Source organism: Acinonyx jubatus, chromosome B4, assembly GCF_027475565.1.
Source record: "Acinonyx jubatus isolate Ajub_Pintada_27869175 chromosome B4, VMU_Ajub_asm_v1.0, whole genome shotgun sequence".
Classification (NCBI taxonomy): domain Eukaryota; kingdom Metazoa; phylum Chordata; class Mammalia; order Carnivora; family Felidae; genus Acinonyx; species Acinonyx jubatus.
The window spans coordinates 138,955,101-138,979,099 of record NC_069387.1 but is presented as its reverse complement, the minus strand read 5'-3'; the positions used below and the strand labels follow the sequence as shown (position 1 = coordinate 138,979,099).

At 50.9% G+C, this 23,999-nt stretch overlaps 1 protein-coding gene across 7 annotated transcripts in view; it reads right to left on the bottom strand.

The window, feature by feature from the left end:
- Positions 1-23,999, bottom strand: part of MOV10L1 (Mov10 like RISC complex RNA helicase 1) — a 71,882-nt gene that overhangs the window by 34,124 nt on the left and 13,759 nt on the right. For 4 of the 7 annotated variants that reach the window (XM_027070392.2, XM_027070393.2, XM_053199560.1 and 1 more), the window contains 9 exons: positions 18,464-18,576; positions 17,726-17,913; positions 15,269-15,412; positions 14,536-14,777; positions 13,990-14,122; positions 12,466-12,660; positions 9,788-9,902; positions 2,997-3,174; positions 2,650-2,720 (listed from right to left, as the gene is read on the bottom strand). In XM_027070392.2, the coding sequence (XP_026926193.2) occupies positions 2,650-2,720; positions 2,997-3,174; positions 9,788-9,902; positions 12,466-12,660; positions 13,990-14,122; positions 14,536-14,777; positions 15,269-15,412; positions 17,726-17,913; positions 18,464-18,576 (1,379 nt within the window). Of the gene's footprint in view, positions 1-2,649; positions 2,721-2,996; positions 3,175-9,787; positions 9,903-12,465; positions 12,661-13,989; positions 14,123-14,535; positions 14,778-15,268; positions 15,413-17,725; positions 17,914-18,463; positions 18,577-23,590; positions 23,634-23,999 lie in introns of those variants that run through there. The other 3 variants (XM_053199563.1, XM_053199562.1, XM_053199561.1) reach the window with 2 other exon arrangements.

The window sequence follows — 23,999 nt, the reverse complement described above, 5'->3', positions numbered from 1 at the left end:
CCCTCCAGCCAAAACTAACGCCTGCACAAAGCTGTTCCTGGACAGGCGGGGCAGAAAGGGAATTTCTAAGGGAGCACGGGAGGAAAGAAACAAACAAAAAAAAACAGGAAGGAAAGCCCTGAGTTGAAAAGGGGTGCAAACTGAATGAGGGCTGCCAGGCGGCGCGGGCTTCACGGAGGCCAGGTGACCGGAGCCGGCTCTGGTTTGTGACAGGAGGCCGGCAGGCACACGGTGGTGGAGCTGCCCCGTCAGCAGGGCCCCTCCCTGCAGCAGAGCAGAAGCCACAATCCCTGTGGACGGAGGGGGAGCCCGGCACGGGTCCCCAGGTTTCCCAGGGATGGAGACAGATGAAAATGAATCTGTAATTAAAGATCACCAAGCACACAAGGAAGCAAATCACCAAGAGTGAGGGTCAGCAAAAACAGCCATCACAGATCTGGGCCCGAAGGACTTCACATACTGACAGTTATTTCTAGAAACCTGAAATACTACATATGAAATTTTTAAAAAAATCCATAAAGGAAAAGATAAACAAACCTAATATAAAAACTAAGAGAGCAGGATACCCGGGTGGCTGGCGGTCGAGCATCCACTCTTGATTTCAGCTCAGGTCATGATCCCAGGGCCATTGGGATAGAGCCCCAAGATGGCTCTGCACTGAGCATGGAGCCTGCTCAGGATTCTCATTCTCTCTCTCTCTCTCTCTCTCTCTCTCTCCCACTTTGCCCCTGCACCCCCCCCACCCCCGCTCATGCTGTCTCTAAAATAATAAAACAAAAAAACTCACACCTCTCTCCCTCCAAAAAAAAAAAATCCAGGGCACCTTTAATAAATCAAGCAGAGTGCTTGGAGATGAAAATCATGCTCAATGAGATAAACTAAGCAGGAAAGGAGGACATGACCATGTCTGTTTCCAGGCACATGCTCCTGGCAACAAGGAGGCCCCTCTGTGGAGGTGACTATGGTGGCAGGGGTCAGTGCTGGGGCCCCCCGGACTAGCATGAGTACACAACCTGCCAGATGCACAGTGGCCTCACTCTGGAATGTCCCCACCAGCTGCTGCCAGGGTGAGAACACTGTGCCGCCTGTCAAGGAAGAACCAATCTGACATCAACGGAGTAAGTAAGTACTCATCCTGGATGCATGTCCTCTGCCCACCACACCACCTGTGGGGCTCTCCTGAGGGGCTCCTGGACCATCATGGTTTCCTATGCCACTGCACTGGCCAAAAATGAAATTCTAGAGAATCAAGTACAGCGATGGGCTGAGGCCTGTAGAGTTTACTAACTCGACCATGAATTCCATCACTCAGAGGCAGATGACTTTGTGGAATATCCCACCGAAGGATGAGTAAGGGTGCTCCACACCCCCAAGGCTTCAGTGTGGGTTTGTCAGCTTATGGTGCTGGCGCCCCCCCAACCAGTGTTCAGGACCCAAGGGGGCCTTGTACCTTCAATCTCTGGCCCTGCTGCTTCTGAGGCTTTAGTCCCCAGGGCTTCCTCCCTGAGGGGCACAATCGGGTCTACTCTTTGGAAGCTAAGACTGTGCCAGTTGGCCATAATGGGCTCCTCATACCTCTTGGTCGACAGCCAGAGTGGTTACAGCTGGGGAGGTTCAGGCTAAGTGGCCACCACTCTGCAGGGGGAGAGAGGGCAGCTCGCTGTGCCGCCACATCCCTGAGGACAGTCAGCGGGAGCAGCTGGCAGGGCGCCAAGGGTCGGCTCCCTCCCTAGTCGTCCCCCTCCCCACGACCAGCTGCACTGGCCAGGGCTGGCGCTGGTGTGCTGGTGCAGAATGCGGCAAGCGTGGCTGCGGAGGCTGGATGTCGCCCCTCTTGCAAATCCTTACCAGACCCTTCTAGTCCCCGCAGCCCATCCCCACTCCAGAGGCAGGGCGCTGGTGCGTCCTCAGTTAGTTTTCTGCCTGGGGCAGTGAGCAGGCTTCCCCTGACCCTTCGCGGCAGTGCTACGAGCAGGGTGGCAATGGAGACCAGCTGCCGAGTCACACAACCTTGCGGTGGGCCAGGAGGGGCTAGAAAAGCCAACAAATCTCCACAGAAGCAGTAAGAGCTGTAGACTTTTAAGTGCATTTTTCCTTCCGAGGCTCTCTCTTCTGGAGCACATTCAGGATGCCCAAATCTGACTAAATGCAAACATCACAACTTACACTTGATATGTTTAAAAGGTAAATATGGCTATACGGCTTACGTGATTGAAAATTACAGGACTTAAAAATTTTTTTAATTTATTTTGAGAGCACGTGTGCGAGGGGTTGGGGGGGGCGAGGAGAGAGAGACAGAGAGAGAGAATCCCACCCAAGCAGGCTTTGAGCTGTCAGCACAGAGCCCAAGAGCCCAACGTGGGGCTCGAACTCATAGAACTGTGAGATCACAAGCTGAGCCCAAATCCAGAGTCAGACAAGACACTTAACTAACAGAGCCACACAGGCACCCCAAAAAGTATGTAATTTTTGAAAAGCTATTAAGTTCTCTTTCTGCGTCAAATTTATTTAAGTATTTACTTCATCCTGCATCTTCTGAAGTACCGTCAAAGCCTGAAGACGCGCCTCTGCCCCAGCCAGGGTGGGCAGGTGACCCCCGACTGGCCGGAAGGGCTGGCCCAGCACTAGCGGAGCAGGCGCGCCTCTCACCTCAATCACATAGCCGATGTACTCGATGACATGTCCGCTGTACTCTTGGCTTTTTAAGACCAGCTTATCACCTAGTTAAAAAACATAGCGTGACATGTAAAACGATACAATCACAGAGCTTTGCTGCTGTACTATAAAATCAAACGCTGTGAACAAACGTCAGCGGGGGTCAGCTGCTTAGGAATCGTGTCACCACGGCCAAAGCGCAGGGCTGGGTGCACGGAAAACTCTGAGCCAAAGCAAAGGAAGGGAGACGACGGGACTGCAGTATTGCGGTTCACGCGTTCTCCCCCAAAGGGGGCAGCGTCTGCGGTCCCTCTAGAAAACAGGACACGTAACAAACCCACCTGCATACAGAGAAGGCCTACTTTCAGCCAGTCCTGGGACCTCCAGAACCAGCAAATCCCCATTTCTTTTCAAGGTGACCCCACTCATGTTATACTCTTTCAGTTCTATTTCTGCATGAATCTCCTCAAGCCAGAGCAAAGTCGAAAACTTCTCCTTGTAGTTTGACATGTTCAAAAGCTGAAAAAAAAACCCAGCAAGTTAGTGAGAGCAGGGTCACACGTCCGACACGCCCGTGCCCAGGAAAGCGGCGGGCACTGGAGCCGCTGTGTCCAAGCTGCTGAAACTCAGCGGACCGGGGAGAAGGCAGCTTTCAAACACCGACCACCACCAGCATGGGACAGTGGCCCGTGTACCCCAGGGAGCCTCGCGACGGCCCCGGCTGCCACCTGAGAGCTGCCAGGCCCTGGCGCAGAGGGCCAGGGGAGCTGTGTGGTCTCTGCACTGAGGGCATGGAACTGGGGTCCAAGGAGGCCAAGGTGGCAGAGCGCCAGGAAGAGAGAGCGGCACAGAGGTGTGGAGCACTTCGGAGGGTCCCGTCCGGGCTGTCAGCCGAGCACTGGTCAGTGCACGAGTATAGGAAACCATGTCATGTTGGGACACCCAACTAATGGGATAAGAGCAGGGCTCGACCAGCACCCGGGCTGCCACCATTCTCTGGGGTGGGGGCCGTTCTGTGCATCGTTGGGCACTTACCAGCATTCCTGGCCCCTACCCACTTGCTGATACTCGCGCCCCCCCCCCCCCCCCCCGCCCGTCATGACAGCCAAAAATGTCTCCAGGGCTGAGAGCCACTGGATTAGATGGAATAATTCCTAGAGCTCACACAGGATCAAGAACAGAGTGGTTCCCATCAGCCCCAATGGAAAGGCTTGTAATAGACGAGACATCAGACCAAGCATTCCAACAGGTATTGGACCCACCTAACAAAGCCTTAAAGCCAAGCTTGAAAGTATTTGTTTCCAAGTAACTTAACTGCATCCCAGAACAAACTTAAAAATATTTTCAGGAACGGAAAAATATCCAACAGCTGACAAGATAAAATCCAGTGTCTGGCATTGAAAACTTACGAGGCTTAGGGGTGCCTGGGTGGCTCAGTCGGTGGAGTGTCCGACTTCAGCTCAGGTCATGATGTCGTGGTTCATGAGTCTGAGCCCCACGTCGGGCTCACTGCTCTGAGTGCACAGCCTGCTTTGAATTCTCTGTCTCCCTCTCTCTATGCCCTTCCCACTCTTGTGAGAAAAAAAAAACAAAAAAAACCCAGCTCTCCCTCAAAAATCAGTATAACATTTTAAAAAAACGGTCAGCAGACTTAGAAAGAAACAGAAACTACAACTTACAACGGGGAGAAAAACCTCTCAACAGAACCAGATATGACATGTATGACAGAATCTGCAGACAAGGACACTGAAATAGCTGTTCTTTGAAGACCCAGAAAAGACTGAGCGCGTGAAGTAGACACACAGAAGATCTAAAAAAGAGCCAACTGAACCGGTGGAGAGGAGAACTATCATGTGTGACATTAAAGCACACTGGATCAGACTACACATTGCAAAAAAAAAAAAAAAAGGACTAGTGAACTTGAGGACTGGCAATAGGAACCTTCCAAAATGCAGAGGCAAGTCCTGAAGACATCTGAGCAGAGCATCTCTGAGCTGCGGGGCGGCTCCAAGGAGCAACGGGAATCTGAAGAAGGGGCTCAGCAGAAAGACTATCTGAAGACAGAATGGCCAAAAAATCCCCAAATTTGAGGAAAACTGTGAGTCCATATATCCAAGAAGTTTAAGGAACCCCAAGCCCAGACATTGGAAGAAAACTGTCCCAAGGCATGTTGCAAATTATTTTTTTTTTTACAACTAGTGATAAAGAGAAAACCTTAAAAGCTGCTGGAAAAAAGTGCACGTTACATGCAAGAGAACAAAAGGTAAGAAGGAGAGCAACGAGCCAGAAGACAGCAGAGCGGCCTCTGCAAAGCTCCAGCCTAGAATTCAAGACCCAGCAAAAATCTCTTTCAAGAATGGAGGTGAAACACTCTTCCAGACACACAAGGGCCGAAAGAATCGCTCACTCGCAGATGAGCACCAAAGACGTTCCCTTTGTTTAGCAGAACAAGGACCCCATGGGGGGGTGTGGGTCCACGCAAAGCAGTGGACCAAGAATGGGAATTACATGGTAGGCGTCAGAAAAGACTTCTCTTTTAAAATGCTTTTAAAAGATAACGGACGATATATATGCAAAGTAAACACGGTAAAACACAGCATGAATCTCAGAGCGTACGTAGAAGCCGTATTTATGACATTAGCAAAATGTCCAAGAAAAGAGACCGAGAAGGTGCTGCCATGGGGGTCTCACCATGTGGGACACACTAGACCCCTAGATGCTTCAAGCTTGTGCTACGCCGACACGACACCACCTTCCACACGCAGCTACTCAACGCTGCACTGAAGTAAAGTTAAACAGAACTGAAGACTCCATTCCCCTGGTGCAGCAGCCACATTTCAGACGCTCCACAGCCACCTGTGGCCAGTGACTGCCATGTCAGAGAACACAGATACAGAACATGTCTATTGCAGCAGAAAGTTCTAGTGCATAGCGCTGTCAGAAACCCTGAGGCGACAGGACACACGCTGCAAAAGAAAAGTTACCAGCCGAGAGGGGAGATAAACGAATTACAAAATAAAAGCAGAAAAAGAAAAAAAAAGGAAACAATGAACAAATACAAATAGCAAAATGATAAATTTAAACAAAGTCATATCAGTAACCACACAAACGCGAAAGTAAAAACAGCACAATTAAGGCAGAGACTGTCAAATAGGTAAAAGAGCGAGAACCAACTGAGGGCTTCCTATGAGAAACACGTTTTACTGACAAACTTTTTTAAGTATTTATTTATTCTTGAGAGAGAGACAGAGTGTGAACAGGGGAGGGGCAGAGAGAGAGAGGGGGACACAGAATCCGAAGCGGGCTCCAGGCTCCGAGCTGTCAGCGCAGAGCCCGACGTGGGGCTCAAACTCACGAACGATGAGATCGTGACCTGAGCTGAAGTTGGACGGTCAACCGACTGAGCCCAGGTGCCCCGAGGAACACACTTTAAAGATAAAGTCATAAATGGGGTACCTGGGTGGCTCAGTTGGTTGGGTGTCCGACTTCAGCTCAGGTCATGATCTCGCAATTCGTGAGTTCAAGCCCCATTATCGGGCTCTGTGCTGACAGCTCGGAGCCTGGAGCCTGCTTTGGATTCTGTGTCTCTCTCTCTCCCCCCCCCCCCCCCCCCGACTCACTCTCTCTCTCTTCCTCGAAAATAAACATTAAAAAAAATTTTTTAAAAAGACTTAAAAAAAAAAAAGGTAAAATCATAAACAGGTTAAAAGTAGGACAAAAGAAACACCATGTTAACACTGATCAGAAACAAGTTGCATAAGCTACACGAGTATCACACAGAGTAGATTCCAGAACCAAGAACACCAGGAATAAAGTGAGACGTTTCATGCCGAAAAAGGGGCTAACCAATGAAGATGACATGATAACCATGAATATTTCTGCCCCTAATTACAGAGCTGCGATACAGGAAGTAAAGACCGATGGCCTGGCATGGACAAACAGACACGTGTCTACGGCTATAAGTGACACTTGCCTCTCCAGAAGTGGTGGGACAGGAGACAGATGTCAATTAGGACACAGAAGATTTCAACAACACTACTGACCAACACACCCTGATTTTTACAGAATAACCCACTACTAATGGCACAAAGCATGTTCTTTTCAAGTGTGCAAGAAATACTTAGCAAAACAGATATTTTAAGCTATGAAACAAATGTCAATAAACATAAAAGAGAACAAATGAAACCAAGTAAGCAGAGGAAAGATAGTAAGAATCAGAGCAGACATCAATGAAAAAAAAATAGAAACAATAAAATTAAAAGCTGACTCTCTGAAAAGATTAGTAAAAATTTATAAACATCTAACCAGAATGATCAGGAAAAAAGAGGTGCAAATTACCAACATTATAAACAACTTCATGCAAATAAATTAGCTTAAACAGTAACAAAGTCCTTTAAAAAAAAACAACCCACAAAAGCTCACTCAAGAAAGAAGCTGATTTGCCCTATCACTACTAAAGAAATTGAATTCCTAATTAAAAATCTTCCCACAAAGAAAACTGACCTGAACGCCTTGCTGGTAAATTCCGTCAGAGATTTAAGGAATGAGTAGTACCACTCCTACATACACACTCGTAGGAAAATAAAGAGGAGGAGACACCCCAAACCATCCTAGGAGGCTCACGCTACGCTCGAATCAACACAGGACAAAAGTGTCACAAGAAAACCACACTACAGACCAACGTGCCTCGTGAACACAGATGAACGCGTGTGCACACACGTGAGTGCTATCAGAGGAACAGAAGGCTGATCTAACATCTGGAAAATCAAAGGAATTCACCACGTGAACAGACTGAAGAAAGAAAACCACACGATCCTTGCAACAGAGGCAGAAAAAGCAGCTGAAACTCACGAGATGGACCATTTTCAGGTGGACAAGTTAGCGCACCGAGCACATTCACGGTGTGGTGCGGCCACCTGTAATGACAGCCTGACCCGGTCGGCACTGCCTCCCCCGGCCCCCTTCTTCCGGCCCCTGGCTGGAAGGCAGCCCGCCAGCCTCCGTGGCCAGGTGTCTTGTGACACACAGCCATGCAGTGTGGGACTCCTCCTGTGTAGCATCAGTAGGTGAGCTGAGGAACGCGCTCCCGTGGCAACGACACAGCCCTAAGAAGCAGGGACACAGCAGTACCAACTGTGACAGATGTGACCTCGCCTCACGGCGCTGAATCCCAGGTGTGGGTATGGCCGCTTCCTCCTGGAGGCCCCCCAGGGAGAAGCACGTCCTCCTGCCCGTTCTTCTCCGAGAAGCGCCACATCCCCACCATCACGGGCCAACCGGCCCGTCCACCTCCTGGGGTCCGACCCTCCTGGTGCCCTCCCACAAGGACTCCTGGGCTCCGCTGGGTCGCCTGGAAAATCCAGGGTCATCTCCCCCACCTGCCGAGTCCCCTCGACCATGTGAGGTGACCCCGGTCAGAGGTGCCGGTGTGAGTCGTGGACATCTTTTGGGAGCTGTTCTTCTGTCTACCACACAGACGGACCTCAAACCAAAATAACTACGCCGAGTTAAAGGGCCAAAGAAAAAGAATACTAGGATTCTGTTTGTAGAATTCCAAAAAGGAAACAAAAATCTGGCGACAGAAGGTGGAGCATGTGAAGCAGAGAGATGGGGTGGGGGCACACAGAAATGCTGGGGGGACAGAGGCATCCCTCATCTGGACCGCGGTGACACCGTGCTCATCAGAGCATGTGCCCATACTCACGCGGGCTGCGGGGACGCTGACCAAGGGCACGTCTCACGGGCAGTTACATGACTAAACAGACCACACCCGCGACACAAGTCTGGAACCTTCAGCCTCACAGCACTTTTCACAACTGGTACCATCAACGTTATCGCTTCAATTTTCATCTGCGAACTTCTGCCTTCATGAGGAAGGTCCCTTCCCGGTGCCCAGGCTCACGTGAAGGGGAGTCAGGGACACACAGGCTCTCATCATGGTCCAGTCACTTGGCCTCAGGGTGTGCCCCCTCCCCCCAACTATTTCTACGGCCAGCCTGCTGCCACGGAACCTAGTTCAGACCCGGAACTCATTACGGATACCACAACACCTTCCTAACAAGCTTCCTCGCTTCCAGTTTGCGGCCCGCTCCATCCACGCTCTGCAACACTGGCCCCTCCAAGTGGCCATGCCAGCGGCCCAGCCACGCAGGGCTGTCCCACCTGCCCGGTGTCTCCATGTGCTACTCACCGTATGTGGCCTCTCTCTCCCTCTTCCAGAAGGCTAGCAAGTCTGGGAGGGGGGGCCCCTCTGACCTGTGCCTCCCGAATGCACGCCACGGCACCGCGGGAGCCTCCCCTGCCCGGCCGCTGGGGGCCCAGAGCCTCGCGGGAAGGAAGGGCCCCACTACCCCTAGGGGCATCTGCTCTGGTTCAGACAACCACTCCCCAGGTCCTCGCTTCCCCCTAAACCTTCTTTCCTCTGCACACAGCCCCACGTCCACCTGTTCTCCCCTGCCACACGTGCTCAGCGCACATAAGGGCGCCCTCCGGCTGCTGTCTGGTCTCCCCGTCATCACCTGGACACCGCACAGGCTCGTGGACCCCCGAACCCCATGGGAAGTGCCCTCCTGTACACCGGGCAAGTGCTCTCCCCACCAAGCAGATGGACACTTTCCTTTTGCCTGGACTTGGTTTCCATGTGCTCACAGGCATGTGTTCCCTGTCCCTGGGCTCCTCGGTGCCACCCCTGCCCTGCAGGGGCCCCGCTCCGGGTCTGGCTTCAGCCACCACCTCTAACAGTGGACAGGCTGGACGAGACTTCCTCCGGGAGCCACCAATGGGCCCGAGCACAAGGCAGCACCATGGCACCTGGCAAGGGCGGCAGCTGTGTGGCCCTGCCGTCCCGGCTCTGGTCCCCGCCCTGGTCCCGATGGCTGCAGGGCCTTCCCACACATGACGCCTTCCCAGCTGCTGAGAATCTGACTCTGGAGGGAAAGCCACGCCAAGCAGAGACAGGCCGGGCTGCCGGCGTCCCCACAACTAGTGTCGGCGGCAGGAGGACCTGTCTCCCATGAACTGGAAATTCCCAGCCAACTGTGGCAAAAAATGAACCCGGTAGGCTCCCCCTGATTCCGTCAGAAAACTCAAGTTTTTTCTCAGTGAAGAGTATTTTCTCAGACCCTTTCCCTACCTCTGCAAGTAACGGCTGAAAAGTCAGAATGTCGATTTTTTGTTCCACACATTTCTTAAGTCTATCTGGTATTGGATACTGTGGAAGGAAACTTGGAAGTTGTCGTCTTGAGTTCCTTAAAAAAAAAAAAATTCCCGAGTCAAAAGTAATTCTTAATCACCCACACGTTTTCCACCAGCCCTTTTCACTAGACGCCCTTGTCCGCTTCAGAAAGGCTAAAGGTCAGTCAGTAACCGAAACTAACACGTGGACTGCTGGTGTCCATCCGTAGTTTGCAAACTCAGCTGCTCTGGGGCCCTTTCCGTCCCTGGGCCCTCTCTTGTCCTCAAGAGGAGAGGGGCTGCAGCACCCAAGGGCCCCTCGGGTCCCGTGAGTCTGAAACAGCCACTCTTAAGCTTCCCCTCAGCTAGCTCTTCTGCCACTTCGAGCCTGTCAACGCCAGAACCATCCCCGCAATGCTGCAGGACCACACGTTCGGTAGAGGCTGCTCTGATGGGCCCTGCCTTTCCGGTTTCCGCCTGGAGCTTCTCTGGGGAAACAGGCCTCGGCTCGTCCCGGAGAGGGAGGTGCGCAGGTGTCACCGAAGCCGGCCACCGCCAGGATGAGGAACATCACTGCTGCCATAGGTGAGTCTGATAGAGAATGACCAGGAAGGAAGCAGCTGGAAGAAGAGACAGTTGGAAAGACGACAGGGGTCACACGGGAGGTCCGGTGAATCTTCGATGCCAGGCTGTCCAGCCGCGTGAAGTGAAGAAAGGCACTGGGCACTCCTCCCTCATTCCAAGTCCTGCTTCCAGCTCAGGCCTGAGCGCAGAGGGTGGGACACCCGTACCCCCGCCTCCTTACTCCACAAACGGTCACCTCGGTTGTACGTCCCTGTAGCTAGGCTCTGGACGGGAAGGCTGCTTAGAGAGAAGCTCTGTGGCCGAAAGGCCCCTGGAAGCGCCAGAGCCACCAGCAGCAGCACCGGGAAGGGCCGCCACCTCCCAGCTGAGACACGGGTTGTGGCAGGAGCTCCATCAAAGCACAGTTCGAAGTACACGTCAAAAGTGGAGGTGTTCGTAAGTGGCAGCAGAGGATTAACTACGCACATGGACAGCATAAAGCGGACAGGATCCTCGCCACACACGCGTTTAGACAAAAGGCCTGAACAGTGTCACGACTTGGCCTCAAAATGCATGCTGAGTTAACAAAACATGTCTGTTTACAGCCTAAAACGGTTGGGAACTCAGCTGAGAAGGTCCTGGCACAAAGAGGCCCTCAACGGACTGGCTAAGCAAACACAGACAATGCCATTCCGGGCGGGGAGCAAAGGTGGCAGGATGTGCGTGGTGGGGTGGTGGGCAGGTGCAGGTACTGGGAGTTCCAGGAGGCCCACGCCAACCAGGACACTCTGGGTCACTACCTTGCCAACAGGAAACCAGTGTCTCCTGGTTTAGAGACATTCCCACACAGCAAACAGGGAAGCAGCTGATCAGGGGACTGTTGGTCTAGTTCATTCCTCTAGTTAAAGCCAAATGATAACTAGAAAGTTGCCTGGCGTACCACTATGTGACAATCTGGGGTTCTTAAACGTTCCTATAATTAAGGCCCTATCATTCAGGATGTTTTCCTGCCTATAGGCTATGGTAACTGCTCTCGTGTTCCACGTTCCATCCCCAGAACATGTCCTTTCCACGACCAATGGTTCTTACTCCTTACTGATCGCTACTGATCACTCCATGTTGGAAACTATGTCTTTTACATATCTCACCTCATTTAATCTTTGTAACCAAGTGAGGGAGAGACTATCGTTTTATGAATGAGACCGAGGTTCAGAAAGGCTAAGAAACGAGCCCAAGGTCACACAGCACCTTGGTGGCAGTGCTGGATTCAAATAATGATATAAACCCAAAGCCAACCACATACCACTCTAATAGTTTTTTTCTTTAGTCTGCAAATTAGCAACATCCTTCACACCTTACCTGAAATTGTTACTGGGCAAAAATGTGACCTGACATCCAGGGTTTTCTAATATTAGAAGGGAAGTACCCGTTACTCCAGGAACTCTGGGCAGGACCGAGGTTAAACCTGTCAGTTCCTACAGCGGGGGGTGGGGGGGGGGGTGGGGGTTGGGGCGGGGGGAGTCTTCACATCACTGAGCAAAGTTGGGAATCGTCCTCACATCCCTGTCCGATTTTCTGGCACCAAACTTCAAAACAATCTGCTTTGTGGAGATTTCTGGGTCCAGCAGCAGCAGACGGAGCATGTTGTCCTGTAGCACTTTGTGGAAGCCTCTCCCTCAGTCCCTGCCTGGGCGGTCGCCCACCAGCCACATCTTGTGGCCCCCTTGCTGACGGGTGCCTCTGGGTGCCTGTGTGGGATGCGGGATGTCTCAGTAGCCAGGCTGGGCTGCTGGGAACATAGGAAGCTGGGGGGTGGGGTGGGGAGCAGCCGGGGTGGAGTTGGGGCGGAGGGGGGGCACAGCCTACTACTCCGTCCTCACACTGTAGAGCCATTCTGCAGACAAAACTTGACGAGCATTGTGAAAACACACCCCTCCCCCAAGTAAGGCGACTGAAAGAGGCGCCCGCCACAGTGCCCCCCCACCGCCGCTCTCCAACAACACAGCAGCCACACGCGTCTCTCACACCCCACGAGCGCACTGTGGATCCTGAGGTCTTTTCTGCTCACAGTACCTTTTCTGTGCGGTCACGACAACTGTAGTTTTTGTGGATGTTAACGTGGGAGTAGTTTTAGACTTCTTCCAGGAAAACGGTTCTCGGACGGCTATTAGAGACTCCTCCCTGCTGACCACGTTCACCTCCAGGAACCGCCCGATCGTGAAGCTGGAGAAGCAGAGCAGGAGGAGCTCCCTGCAGCGGCCTGGGCTCCTTGAGAAGACAAAACGCATCAGAGTTGTGGTCAGAAGACAAGCGGGCCTGACAGAGTTTCCCTTCGTGCGCGTGTGTGACAGGGGCTACGAAACCACGGTCACCCCTAGTTTTTACTAATTCTTCTCAAAGGAAAAAAGGAACTTTCAGAAGCAAGGAACGTATCATTTTCCTATGATCAAATCAGCCACATAAGCTGTAATTCTCAAATTTAAGAACAACGGGAAAGACAGTGTCGTCAAGTTTTAATCAGAACACGTACAATGTTACCAGAAATCTTGTTTTCACTTTGCTTTCTGCCCAATTTCCTCCTGCTGCTGTAATTCAGGTTCTACTGGACGCTCCACACATTGTGCTCACCTACTGCCTTTTCACAGATCTCTTATCGTCACATTAAAGGGATCCTTTAAAGTGGTGGCACCACATACCGCTGACTGAAGGGCAATCTGTGTGAATGGTCAGTCATCCATGGGTTTGAAGCAAGGTGGCGGTTTAATCAGAGTCGCATTTTAATGACGACGATGATGATTTATTTATTTTAAGAGAGACTGCACACGCACAAGTGGGGGAAGGGCAGAGAGACAGGGAGAGAGAGAATCCCAAGCAGGCTCCAGGCTGTTGGCGCAGAGCCCTACGCGGGGCTTGATCTCACGATCCTGGGATCGCGACCTGAGCTTAGATCAAGCGTTGGACGCTTAACTCACTGACCCACCCAGGTGCCCCCAGAGTTCCATTTTAGAAAAGATTTAGAATTAGCAACGTAGAGGACTACTGAGAAAGGAAGAGGCCTGCAGCCCAGATGCCCAGCTGGCGGGACCAGCGGGCAGTGGGGAGCAAGCAGGCAGGGTTGGGGAGCTCGGGATTCAGGAAAGGAGGCAGAGGAGGAGAAGGACCCTCAGGCTCGCCTGCCTGCTGCACGCAGCCTGCACAGGGAGGGAGGCCTCAGCCCCCTGCCCCGGGAGCCTGCATCGGGGCCAGCTGCCCAGGTGGAGGTGGAGGTGGAGGTGGAGGGCAAAAAGGCCTCAGCTGAGGGAGCAGGAGGGTGAGGGGAAGGGAGGAGCAGAGGCTGAGAGTGCACAACAGGACCGAGGGTCAGAAGCCGGGTGAACGGGGTGAGGGCAGCGGGTCAGGCTTGGGGAGCAACTCCTTGGGTCGGTAAACTCACTAAAGCCATTTTCTCCCCGCTGATTTTTCTCAAGGTTTTGTCTCATCAAAATAGTTAGGAATATTCTATAACCTCCAACCTAGAAGTATCACACGGGAAATCTACAGAGACGAATGTACAAATGTTCCCAAAGTAAACTCCCTCCCGACCCTCCAGCCACGTACTTTGCGTCACACACAATCACGATGAGGGTTTTTCCACCTGGAGGGATGAGCCCTCCGGGGTCCAGCTCTGTCGCCTGCTTCCTTGGTGTTGCCTTTTCTTTGTCTCCGTTTTCTCCTTTACAGGTACAGTCATCTGGGAGATGGAATTTAAACCAAAATGAGATCAAGGGGTAGGCTGCTCCTGACGGCAGGTGCTCGCGGAAACGAACGCTCACCCACAGACAGGCACGCACACAGCCAAAGCACCAGACAGCAGCGGACAGCGGGCAGCCTTTCCCGAGTTCAGAACTATTCACGGGAACCAGCACGTCTGAAGCACTTCTGGGATCTGTCGAGCTATTTCTGCTCTTCTCCTCAGCCACAAAACATCAGAGAAGAGCCCAGAACCAAAAAGCTCGCAGTATAATCCGTTGCACCGGCTGGAGTGCTCTGGCCACGCGGGCCCCCGGCCCCCCCAAGAGCAGCTTCACTGTCACGCGGGCCCAGCAGGGCACACAGGCAGCCAAGCCCCAGCTGGCCGAACACGGTAACAGGTGAAACGTCTACCTGGAGAGATGTCTCCGTTGTTCACCAAACTGCTCTCTGACGCCTGAGAGGTTCTGTTTTTTTGGTGGCTGTCTAGAAAGTTAATATTTTTATCTGAAAAATTCTTCTTCTCAGGAATAGGAACAAGAGACCCTGCTGGGCATGTCTGGGCTTTATCCAGCATTTGAAATCTGAATTGTTTAGCTTTATCCCAGCCAGCCAGTTTACAGCTGACTAAGTTTTGAGGAATGTCTCCTTTATTCCTGGAGAAAGAAAATGAGCCATGAATACAGATAAGATCCTGAAGCTAAAATAATCAGCTACCATAAAACACAGAATTCAATCTGATGAGTGAGAGATGACTGTAAATACCTTTGAAAGTAAAAAGAATATTTTAGGCTGAAAAACTAAAAGATTTCCATAAAGGAAAAAATGAACAAAGTAAAGTTGGTTCTACAGAAAGTCTTTAAAAAATTTTTTTTAAATATTTATTTTTAAGAGACAGCACATGAGTCGGGGGGCAGGGGAGCAGGGGAGGGGCAGAGAGATTGGGAGACAGCAGATCTGAAATGGGCTCCATGCTGACAGCACAGAGCACGACGTGGGGCTTGAACTCATGAACCATGAGATCATAACCTGAGCCGAAGTCAGATGCTTAACCAAATGAGCCACCCAAGCGCCCCTATTCTACAGAAATTCTTAAATCACAACTTAAAACCTGTTAAACGTAACTTTATTTGAGCACTAAACTTACTCTATCCAGATCACCATATTTTTACTTTCTCCTTCTTTTAACGTTCCAAAATTTGTCAACCTCGTGACTTCGATGTCACCTTTGTTCTTCAGTAAAAGTGCTCCACAGAACTCGTCGGCAGTCTCTTCAAAGGCAGAGGAGTCCCTGGAGAGAGCACCCATAGAACAGCATCACTGTGGCAGGCGTCCTAAAGCACCACTCCCCCTTCTCCCCAGCACCCAGGGAACTGGGATGGGGAAGACAGCAGGAGGAACTGCATCCGGACAGCAGAAGCTCAGCCTTTGCGCTCATCGATTGGGACTGTCTTTTGGACATTCAACTGGGCAGGCAGACTGTGGGTGTGAGTGGGGAGCACACACGGGGCCAACGCTGTGGAATGGAGTCCAGCTCATGGAGGGAACCCCCACACACACAGCCTTGATGCCCCGTGCTGCCCCCAGCAGCCTCTTCTCTGGGCACATGAAACCTGAGTGGGGTGACAGCACCTAAACTCTCCCAACTCTCCCAGGGCAGAAACACGGGTCTTCTCTGTCCAAGGCAGTACTCCTGGGGCTAGAACAGAGCTGGGCACACAGAGGGCATTTGTTGAGCTTGTGAAGGGCGGGACATTCGTCTGTTACAAACTCGGGAAATGGGCACTGACTGCCCAGTGGCTGTGAGTTCCCTGGGATCCAGCAAATTCCCTTCATCCACCGCTCACCTGCTGACCCCCCGCTCTGACCAGCGTCAGCAACGAAGCGGGGACACTTCCCTTGCCCGTGGAGATGACTATTTGAGGAGGTCAACAGTCAAGGGAGAAGCCTCACGCGATCCATCTGGGATTAGAGGGACCCTCCCCAAGGAGAATGAGCACCCCCAGACCTACATCTGAGTCCACTGCAGCCTGGGGGCCACTTGAGGAGACTCCCCAGAAACTGACCATCCACAGCCGGGGAGCCCACTGGTGGTGCCCCTGCCCACTCAACGATGCTAGTCCACACCCACTGTGAGCCACCAAAACAGCAAATCAGTAAGCCACAGGGCATGTTAGAAAGTAAATGTTTAAAAAAACCCAGATTGGGCAATAAGAATCTAGAAGAGGAGACAAACCGTAAGTCATTCCAATGAATATACTTGACCCTGAGGCCTAAGATGGCAACTGCTTTCTGTCGACGGTCAGTCATGGACCGGTCACCATCCTACAACCCTCCTGTGCCCAGGGCAATCAGGAGCCTAGTTAAATGCAGTGTTGTTTTCAAGCATTTCTGAGCTTAAACGAAGAGCCAGGGAAGCGCCTGTTTTCACGATATGGGTGTTTCCTTAAATTGGGCGGTGGCTCCAAGTGACCAGTTGCCCACTCCTGCCCCAGGGCTTTGGGCTGCTGCCTGGTGGGAGCAGGACAGAGCTAGCAGGAGGCCCAAGAGCCCAACTCAGAGGCGGGCGGGAACCGCTCTCCTCTCGTGGCACCGACCCCGGGCAGCGAGTCCTGCCTGTCTCATGCTCGCACCACTGGGTCCATCAGAGGGAGCTGACACTAGAACTCCTGTGCCTCCCAGGCCTTCTTGGGCTGTGAGAGGAGGTGAGGGCAATGCGTCTGGCTTCACCGCCCCACAGGTGGGCCTGAGTCATTCTCCAGCAGGAAGCAGGGTCCTGTGGGGCAGGGGAACGGGGGGCACTGGGCGGCCAAGGGTGACAGTGATTGCTAGACAGGGTGGGGCAAGGTTCCCACATGGCGGAGTCTCCCCACCCCACACATCTCCACAGCCTTGAGCCAGGCGGTCCATCCTCCTGAGTGTCACGTGCCACCCGTGACCCAGTGGCGCTCCCCGCGGTGCTGCTCCTCACAGTCCCCACATGTGCCCCGCTCCCGAGGTGCACGGACAGAGGCAGGTGCTCAGCGCAGAGCAGGACACAGGACACAAATTCCTTCCGGCATAGAACCTGCATTCTAAGTTTATCCTCTAGGAGAGGATAAACAGAGTCACTAAGGGACACGTAGAGCAAGCTCACTGGAGGTTAAGTGCTAAGGAGAGAAAGTGGGCAGAGGACAGGGCAGGAGGCAGGGCAAGGCTGCCGTTTACACTGGGAGCTCAGGGGAGGCCCCACTGTGTGTCATACACACACGTGGACAAGGTGGGAGGTTACTGGGGACACAGAATGAAAGAAATTCAACAATTCTCAGAACCTACTATGTTCAACACTTTTAAAAAAAACGCCAACCCGTGAAAGATGAACAAAAGATAGAAGAACCCACCAGAATGTGAACACTGCCAATAAGACTAAGGGTTAAGAAGGAACCATTAACTCGAACTTCAATCAGACACAGAGACCGCTGAAAACCTTCCAGAAGATACTCTCCCTTTAACTACCCAGTTCAGGATTTGGACAGGCTATGACCTGAGGTTATTCAAGCAACTCTTAAAGTACACTTATATTGGGCCTCTCCCTTCCCAGAGAAGAAAGCCATTTCCCCATTACCGTCTTTTCACTGGGGTCATGCACAGGGCTCTCCAGACGTAGCATGACTGGCTGCTCTCCACCACCACGGCACTGACCATGTCATGTCTTTGAGGCACATATCCTTCAGCAAGTTTCAGAGAGTCCAAGGTGAAAAAGATGCTGTCGTCTATCACCCCGTTTTTCCCACAGAGGCTAGAAATGCAGACCTGTGAGCACAGCAGCAGACAGCTGTTCAGACGTGTGCGTGCCGGGGGCCTCCCTCCAAGACCAGAAACACTTGTTGAACCGAGGGGCAACACCTTCCCTGGGCCCCACTGTAGACCAAGTCCAACCTCTGGCAGGGGTGGGGGGGCTGGTCTCAGAGAAGCAAAGCCATGATGATTTCATGAACGTGGAAGGACCCCGGAGCCAAGGCCGAGGTAGCACGGTGGGAGCGTGTCAGGCAGCACCCTCAGCCCCAGTGTCCAGTGGCCAAGCACACCCGCTGTCACGGGCAGGCGCCAGTCCCGCACCCACCCCACTCAGTCCCAGCGGTCACACTTTCACGTGCTGTGTCAACTACAGAGCTTAGAGTTTCACGGGATGAGTGAGCCAGGCGACCTCCAATTACGTCCCCGCGGAAACCAGTGCTCTCGGCAGGGAAACGGGGGCTTTTTGGCCAAGACTGAGCCTTACTTAGCTTGACTTCCCAACGCACCCAGAAGCCCGGGCTGTGGAAACGCAGGAGGACGAGGGCAAGCGAGGGCCAACACCTACCCTGTCCACGCGCTTGTACCTCAGCGGCTTCACGGAGATGGCCTCGCTGATCCATGTGCCTGGCCGGATCCAGTACTCTGCCTCCACCCAGTCTCCCTTGCAGGGCTGGAAACCTGCAGGCAGGGAAACCATGGTGCTTACTCAGTAATGCTGGTAATTATCAACGTGTGCAATTCATTCTGAAGTTCTGATTCACCGAAACCAGTTCCGTCCTCTCTAACGAGCAGTTTACCAATCTTAATTCTCATCTAGGTTCACCCAGTTGAACGGAGCAGACGCTGTTACAAGACCAACCTTTCCGCAGCTTCACCTTCTCTTGCCTGCGAGGGCAAAGGCAGGGAAATCGGGGAGGGCTGTGGCCAGCGCGGTCACACACCTGGGCCGCACGGTCTCAGGATCCTATCTGCTTTCAAACGGCGCCCACTGTTTTCACAAGTATTACTAACGACTGCAGCAAAACAAGCTGAGCAGCAAATTTCTTACACCTCCAGCTTCTAGGGAGGGCAGGCACATGTGTGGTTTCTCTGCTAGGTGGGCACGCCTCTGTGCCAACTCTTTCCAGAAACAGTGTGAGTCCCCTCCCCATCAGGTACACACAGAGTACTCGGTGACAAAGGGAAGTGTGCTCAGACCTGAGAGTTGGGGAGCACTCTGTGCCCCTGCCAGATCCCGGGTGTGCCAGGTAGCTGTGCTGTGGCCTGCAGGATGCAAGGTGTCACTGGGCCACAACTGGCAGGGTGGGTGGGAATGTTGGGAAACTGTAGGTTCAGTGACATGACATGGCTTAACCTTCCTGAGGTAAAACACAAGTGGTCTGAACAGGTTTGCTATGATGCTTGGTGTAAAGCTACTACCGATTAGAACCTTTTTGTTATTTTGCAGTAAATACTTCTTTTAAAAATATTTCATTTTTTTAAGTAGGCTCCACCCCCAACGTGGGGTTCAAACTCATGACCCCAAGATCAAGAGTCACATGCTCTACCGACTGAGCCAGCCAGGTGCCCCCGCGATAAATACTTTTGACAGCAATCAGTTCAGAAAACAAAAGTGCATAATTTAAAACTGGCTTTGTTTCTCAAGAAAGCTGGTGATCAACACCTAGAGCCCAAACATCTGCTGACATCTACTGATCAGCACGAGGGCCACGGGGGCAGCACTGGTGGTAAGAAACCAGAAGAGACAAACGTGCTGGAGCACCGGCTTCCACATGAGGTGGTATTTTAAGAGGACACTCCCAGAAGCACAATTTAACAGACCGTAGAGACGCGTTTATATGTTGTTTGATAAACCATGGCTTCATTTATCAAATAACTGTTTAATACAATTCTGCTAAATTTTTATTCCAAATCTCTTAGACATACGTGAAAAATGGAGCAATGTGTCAGTTGGATAAAAGTTACTTCAAAGCGAAAACAGTGAAGCAAATTCAAGTAACAGTTTGATTTTCTTTCCCCATCAGAATTATGGAATCAAAGTAAAGACTGTGGAAGATCACTCTGTCGAAGGAAACATTTCTGACGTCACTGTGAATTCAGTTTAGAAATTCAACACTGGAGGTAACATTATTTGTTTTTATAGTACAACATGAAAACAAGTTTTGATAAAACAGTAATAAAGCACCATCACACAAACAAGATCCCGACACGTTAAAAAAGCCAAGAGGCAGAAATGTACTTGGAACCGTGGTGTGTAAAGTCACGCTTGCTTCCACACATGCCGCGGTGTCCAATGAGCCGGGACACAAGCTGTAGCAGTTAAGATTTAGATGCATTCACAGACACACAGAGGTAGCCAAACCATAAAACTTCTATGACAAAAGTCATCTTAACAAAACAACCAAAACCACTGGGTCTAGCAGCCCTGGTTTGTCTGCTGCTCCACCATCCGAATTTCACAGACGTTTGAACCTTTGCAGATGCACTTTGCAAATCAACCAAACCTACGATGGTGCTCCTTTTCGTTTTTTAAGTGAGACCTCTAAATTTTGGTTACGCTTTGTTCAAAATCAGTTGGGAATATTTAATCAAAGTACTGAATAAAATGTGGAACCAAAAATTTTCAGCTTTTGAAGTTTTTTGTAAGTTGCAGTTATTGAAAATACAGCTTGAGGCAGCCTGGGTGTCTTAGTCGGTTGAGCATCCGACTCTTGATTTTGGCTGAGGTCATGGTCCTGGGGTTGTGGGATCGAGCCCTGTACTGGGCTCCGCACTGAGCGTGGAGCCTACTTAAGATTCTCTTCCCCCTCCCCCCACTCGTGTTCTCTCAAAGGAAGGAAGGAAGAGAGAAAGAAAGGGAGAGAGAGAGAAAGAGAGAAAGAAAGAAAGAATGGAAGAAAGAAAAAGAAAGAAAGAAAGAAAGAAAGAAAGAAAGAAAGAAAGAAAGAAAAAAGGAGATACAGCTTGTAAACAGGAAGACAGTGACACTGATCTGCACCAAAGCAACAGAGGAAATGAAATAATGAGACCCCAGGAGCCTGCATGGCACACGCAGATTAAAGCTGAAGTCTTATGACTGGATTCAACACTATCCCAACTTGTGTCAAAAGAGTCTTCTAGGGGCACCTGGGTGGCTCAGTTGGTTGAGCATCCGACTTCGGCTCAGGTCATGATCTCGTGGTTTGTGGGTTTGGGCCCTGCGTTGGGCTCTGTGCTGACAGCTCGGAGCCTGGAGCTTGCTTCGGATTCTGTGTCTCCCTCTCTCTCTGCCCCTCCCTAGCTCATGCTCTGCCTCTATCAAAAATAAACATTAAAAAAAAATTTAAAAAAAGAGTCTTCTAACAAAGCCCTTTACTTAAAAAAAAGTTTATTTGAGACAGAGCAAGCACACGTGGGGGGAAGGGGAAGAGAGAGAGGAAAAGAAATCCCAAGCAGGCTCCTCACTGCAGCACAAAGCCTGAAACGGGGCTTGAACTCATGAGCCATGAGATTATGACCTGAGCCAACATCAAGAGTTGGACGCTCAACCGACTGAGCCACCCAGGCACCCCAAAGCCCTTTACTTTTTATTGGATAAGTGGATATTCTGCGATGGAGTGAATGAAATTGATGAGACCTATAAATTTACAATATCCAAATTTGGTGTAGCATTCAAAAAAATCATAGAGACAACTTATTTGATAGGTTTTAGTTTATGATAATATTGGAATACCTTTGTACTCATAAAGGCAAACAAGACAAAACAAAAAACCAGTACCTGTAAAAACATCTGGCCTGAGATAGTTATACATTTCAAAAGAAAAAACCCTGGACTTGTATCTTACATTTAGCAGAACTTGTTCTGAGCTTACTAGTATTTCCTCAATTAAAAACGTTACGGCCTACAGGGAGAGCCAATCAAAGGTTTCAGTTTCACATTCATCAACCATACAATACCACTTTGAAGAAGATTCCAGACCACTGTATAAAAAAATAAAATTAAGACACTGAAAAATGCATATTATTTTTTAGAATACCAGTGACATGGTGTTACAAACACTGAGAAACTAAGATATTATGTACCAAGAATGCAATGACTGAGTAATAAATATTAAGCTGTTTTAATGGACCCAAGTATTTTTTTTCTAAAAAGAATTTCAGGTTTTGCAATTTCCGAATTATGCTACTTTAAAGGTCCACCGCTATAGTAAGATCAATCCGTTAATTGATATGCAACTATTTCAAAAATGATTTAATTTTAATTAATTTTAACACCCCTTTCTACAGCTCACCTGTGTACCAATCTTGATCCTAACTTATCTGGTCACCCTGGCTATAGCTCTGGCCACTGGAGAGGAATACAGCCATAGTCACAGCGTGAGGTGGGGGTGTGATCCTAACCTTGCTCGCCTCTCTTCTGCTGACTGGTGGGTGTTGGCTAATCCCAACCAGAAGCCAGAGGGCCAGGCTGGGCAGTCCATACTGGGCAGGCCTGGGGGCAGAAAGGGGTGGATGCAGAAAGGCATCAGAGACTGTGTGGTTCCAAAGGATAAAGAACTCTGGCCAAGGGAGAGGGTGGGTGTCAGAGATCTGTTTTGACCCAGGAAGGAGGGGGCCAGCGACTGGGTAGAGGTTTTCAGACAGAACATCTGAGGACCTCAGGGACGTTGCAGATGAAGAGCAGTCCCTGTAGAGGCACACTGGTCACTAAAGAGCACCCTGACGCAGCGCACAGCACCCTGTATGATGTGTGTGGCATTGGGTTCTTGGGCCTAGTGAAAGATCTCAGAAAGGATCCAAGGGATTCACTCTTTATCTCACAAGTGGGTCCGTAAATCAGTTTAACGTGAAAGTAAAGAAACAACCTGACTAATGACCCAGGCTGAGAGCTCAGGCCACACTGGTTATGTGGATATGCAGGTGCCATTGGGCTGACCAGTGCTCACCCTGGAAATAAAGAAGAAAGAAGCAGATCCATCATACAGACTTTAGACCCATTAGGCCAGTGATTCCCACCCAGGGCCATTGTGTCCCCCAGGGGCCATGTGGCAGCCATGTCTGCAGACGTTCTGGAGTGTCATAGCCAGGGGCTGGGATGGCAGTTACTTGCATCTAGTGGGCAGAGGTCAGGGATGCTGCTAAACACATTGCACAAGTCACAGGCCGGTCACCACAACCGAGTGACCAGCCTCAAATGTTACAAGACAGAGCACGACAGAGCCTGCTTTAGGCTGAGTGTTTAACTCCCTTTCTGCCTTGGCCAAAACGGTTAAGGATTCAATGGATATTCATGTGTAAAACAGCTTGAGCCCTGCTACTGATGTTAAGAATTCCTATGAGTAGAAAATAGGGCACCTGGCTGGCTCAATGGGTAAAGAATGTGACTCTTGATCTTGAGGTTGTAAGTTCGAGCCCCATACAGAGGGCAGAGTTTATATTAAAAAAAAAAAAAAAAAGAAAGAAAAAGAAAAAGAATTCCCATGAGTGTTATTTTTGGGCCTAGATCTGAAATGTCATCCACAAAACTGGGCTGATGGCCACCACTACCCCTGTAGTCCGATACTTCGGGGAGCCAGTGATCCTGAGACCCTACCTCCCACCTTCACTGTTCAATATTCACAGGTTCCCACCTCTCCCCAGTGACACCCCTTCCTCAGTCACATCTTGTCATCCTCCTCTGCTCAAGGTACTGTACATAACTGAACTGACTCACCCAGGTTACCTTGGAAGGTTTGGGACATAATCTGTGCTTCACCTGGACCCTCCCCACAGAGCCCTTGATCTGCTCTGCACTCAGGGAGGCTGAGCATTCCCGTGCCCTAGAGGCACCCCAAGCCGGTCCGCCTCCTGTCCCATCACGTCACTCACGCAGTTCTCGCAGAGCAGAGAACACTGTGCTGTCGACTCCCCCTCCCACCAGAACAGATTCTACGAGCAGTGGGTCGGGAGACGGCCTTCCAACATCTGCTGAATGGCTGCCAAGAAAGAGACCGTATATTCTGACTCTGCCTTAGGGGAACAAAACACCTAGCCCAATTCTTCCTCTTCTTACCTTCAGATCAGACATTCGCATGGCAGCCTGCCTCCTGTTCTCGTAAATAAACCTGCACCTTTCCGCTCAG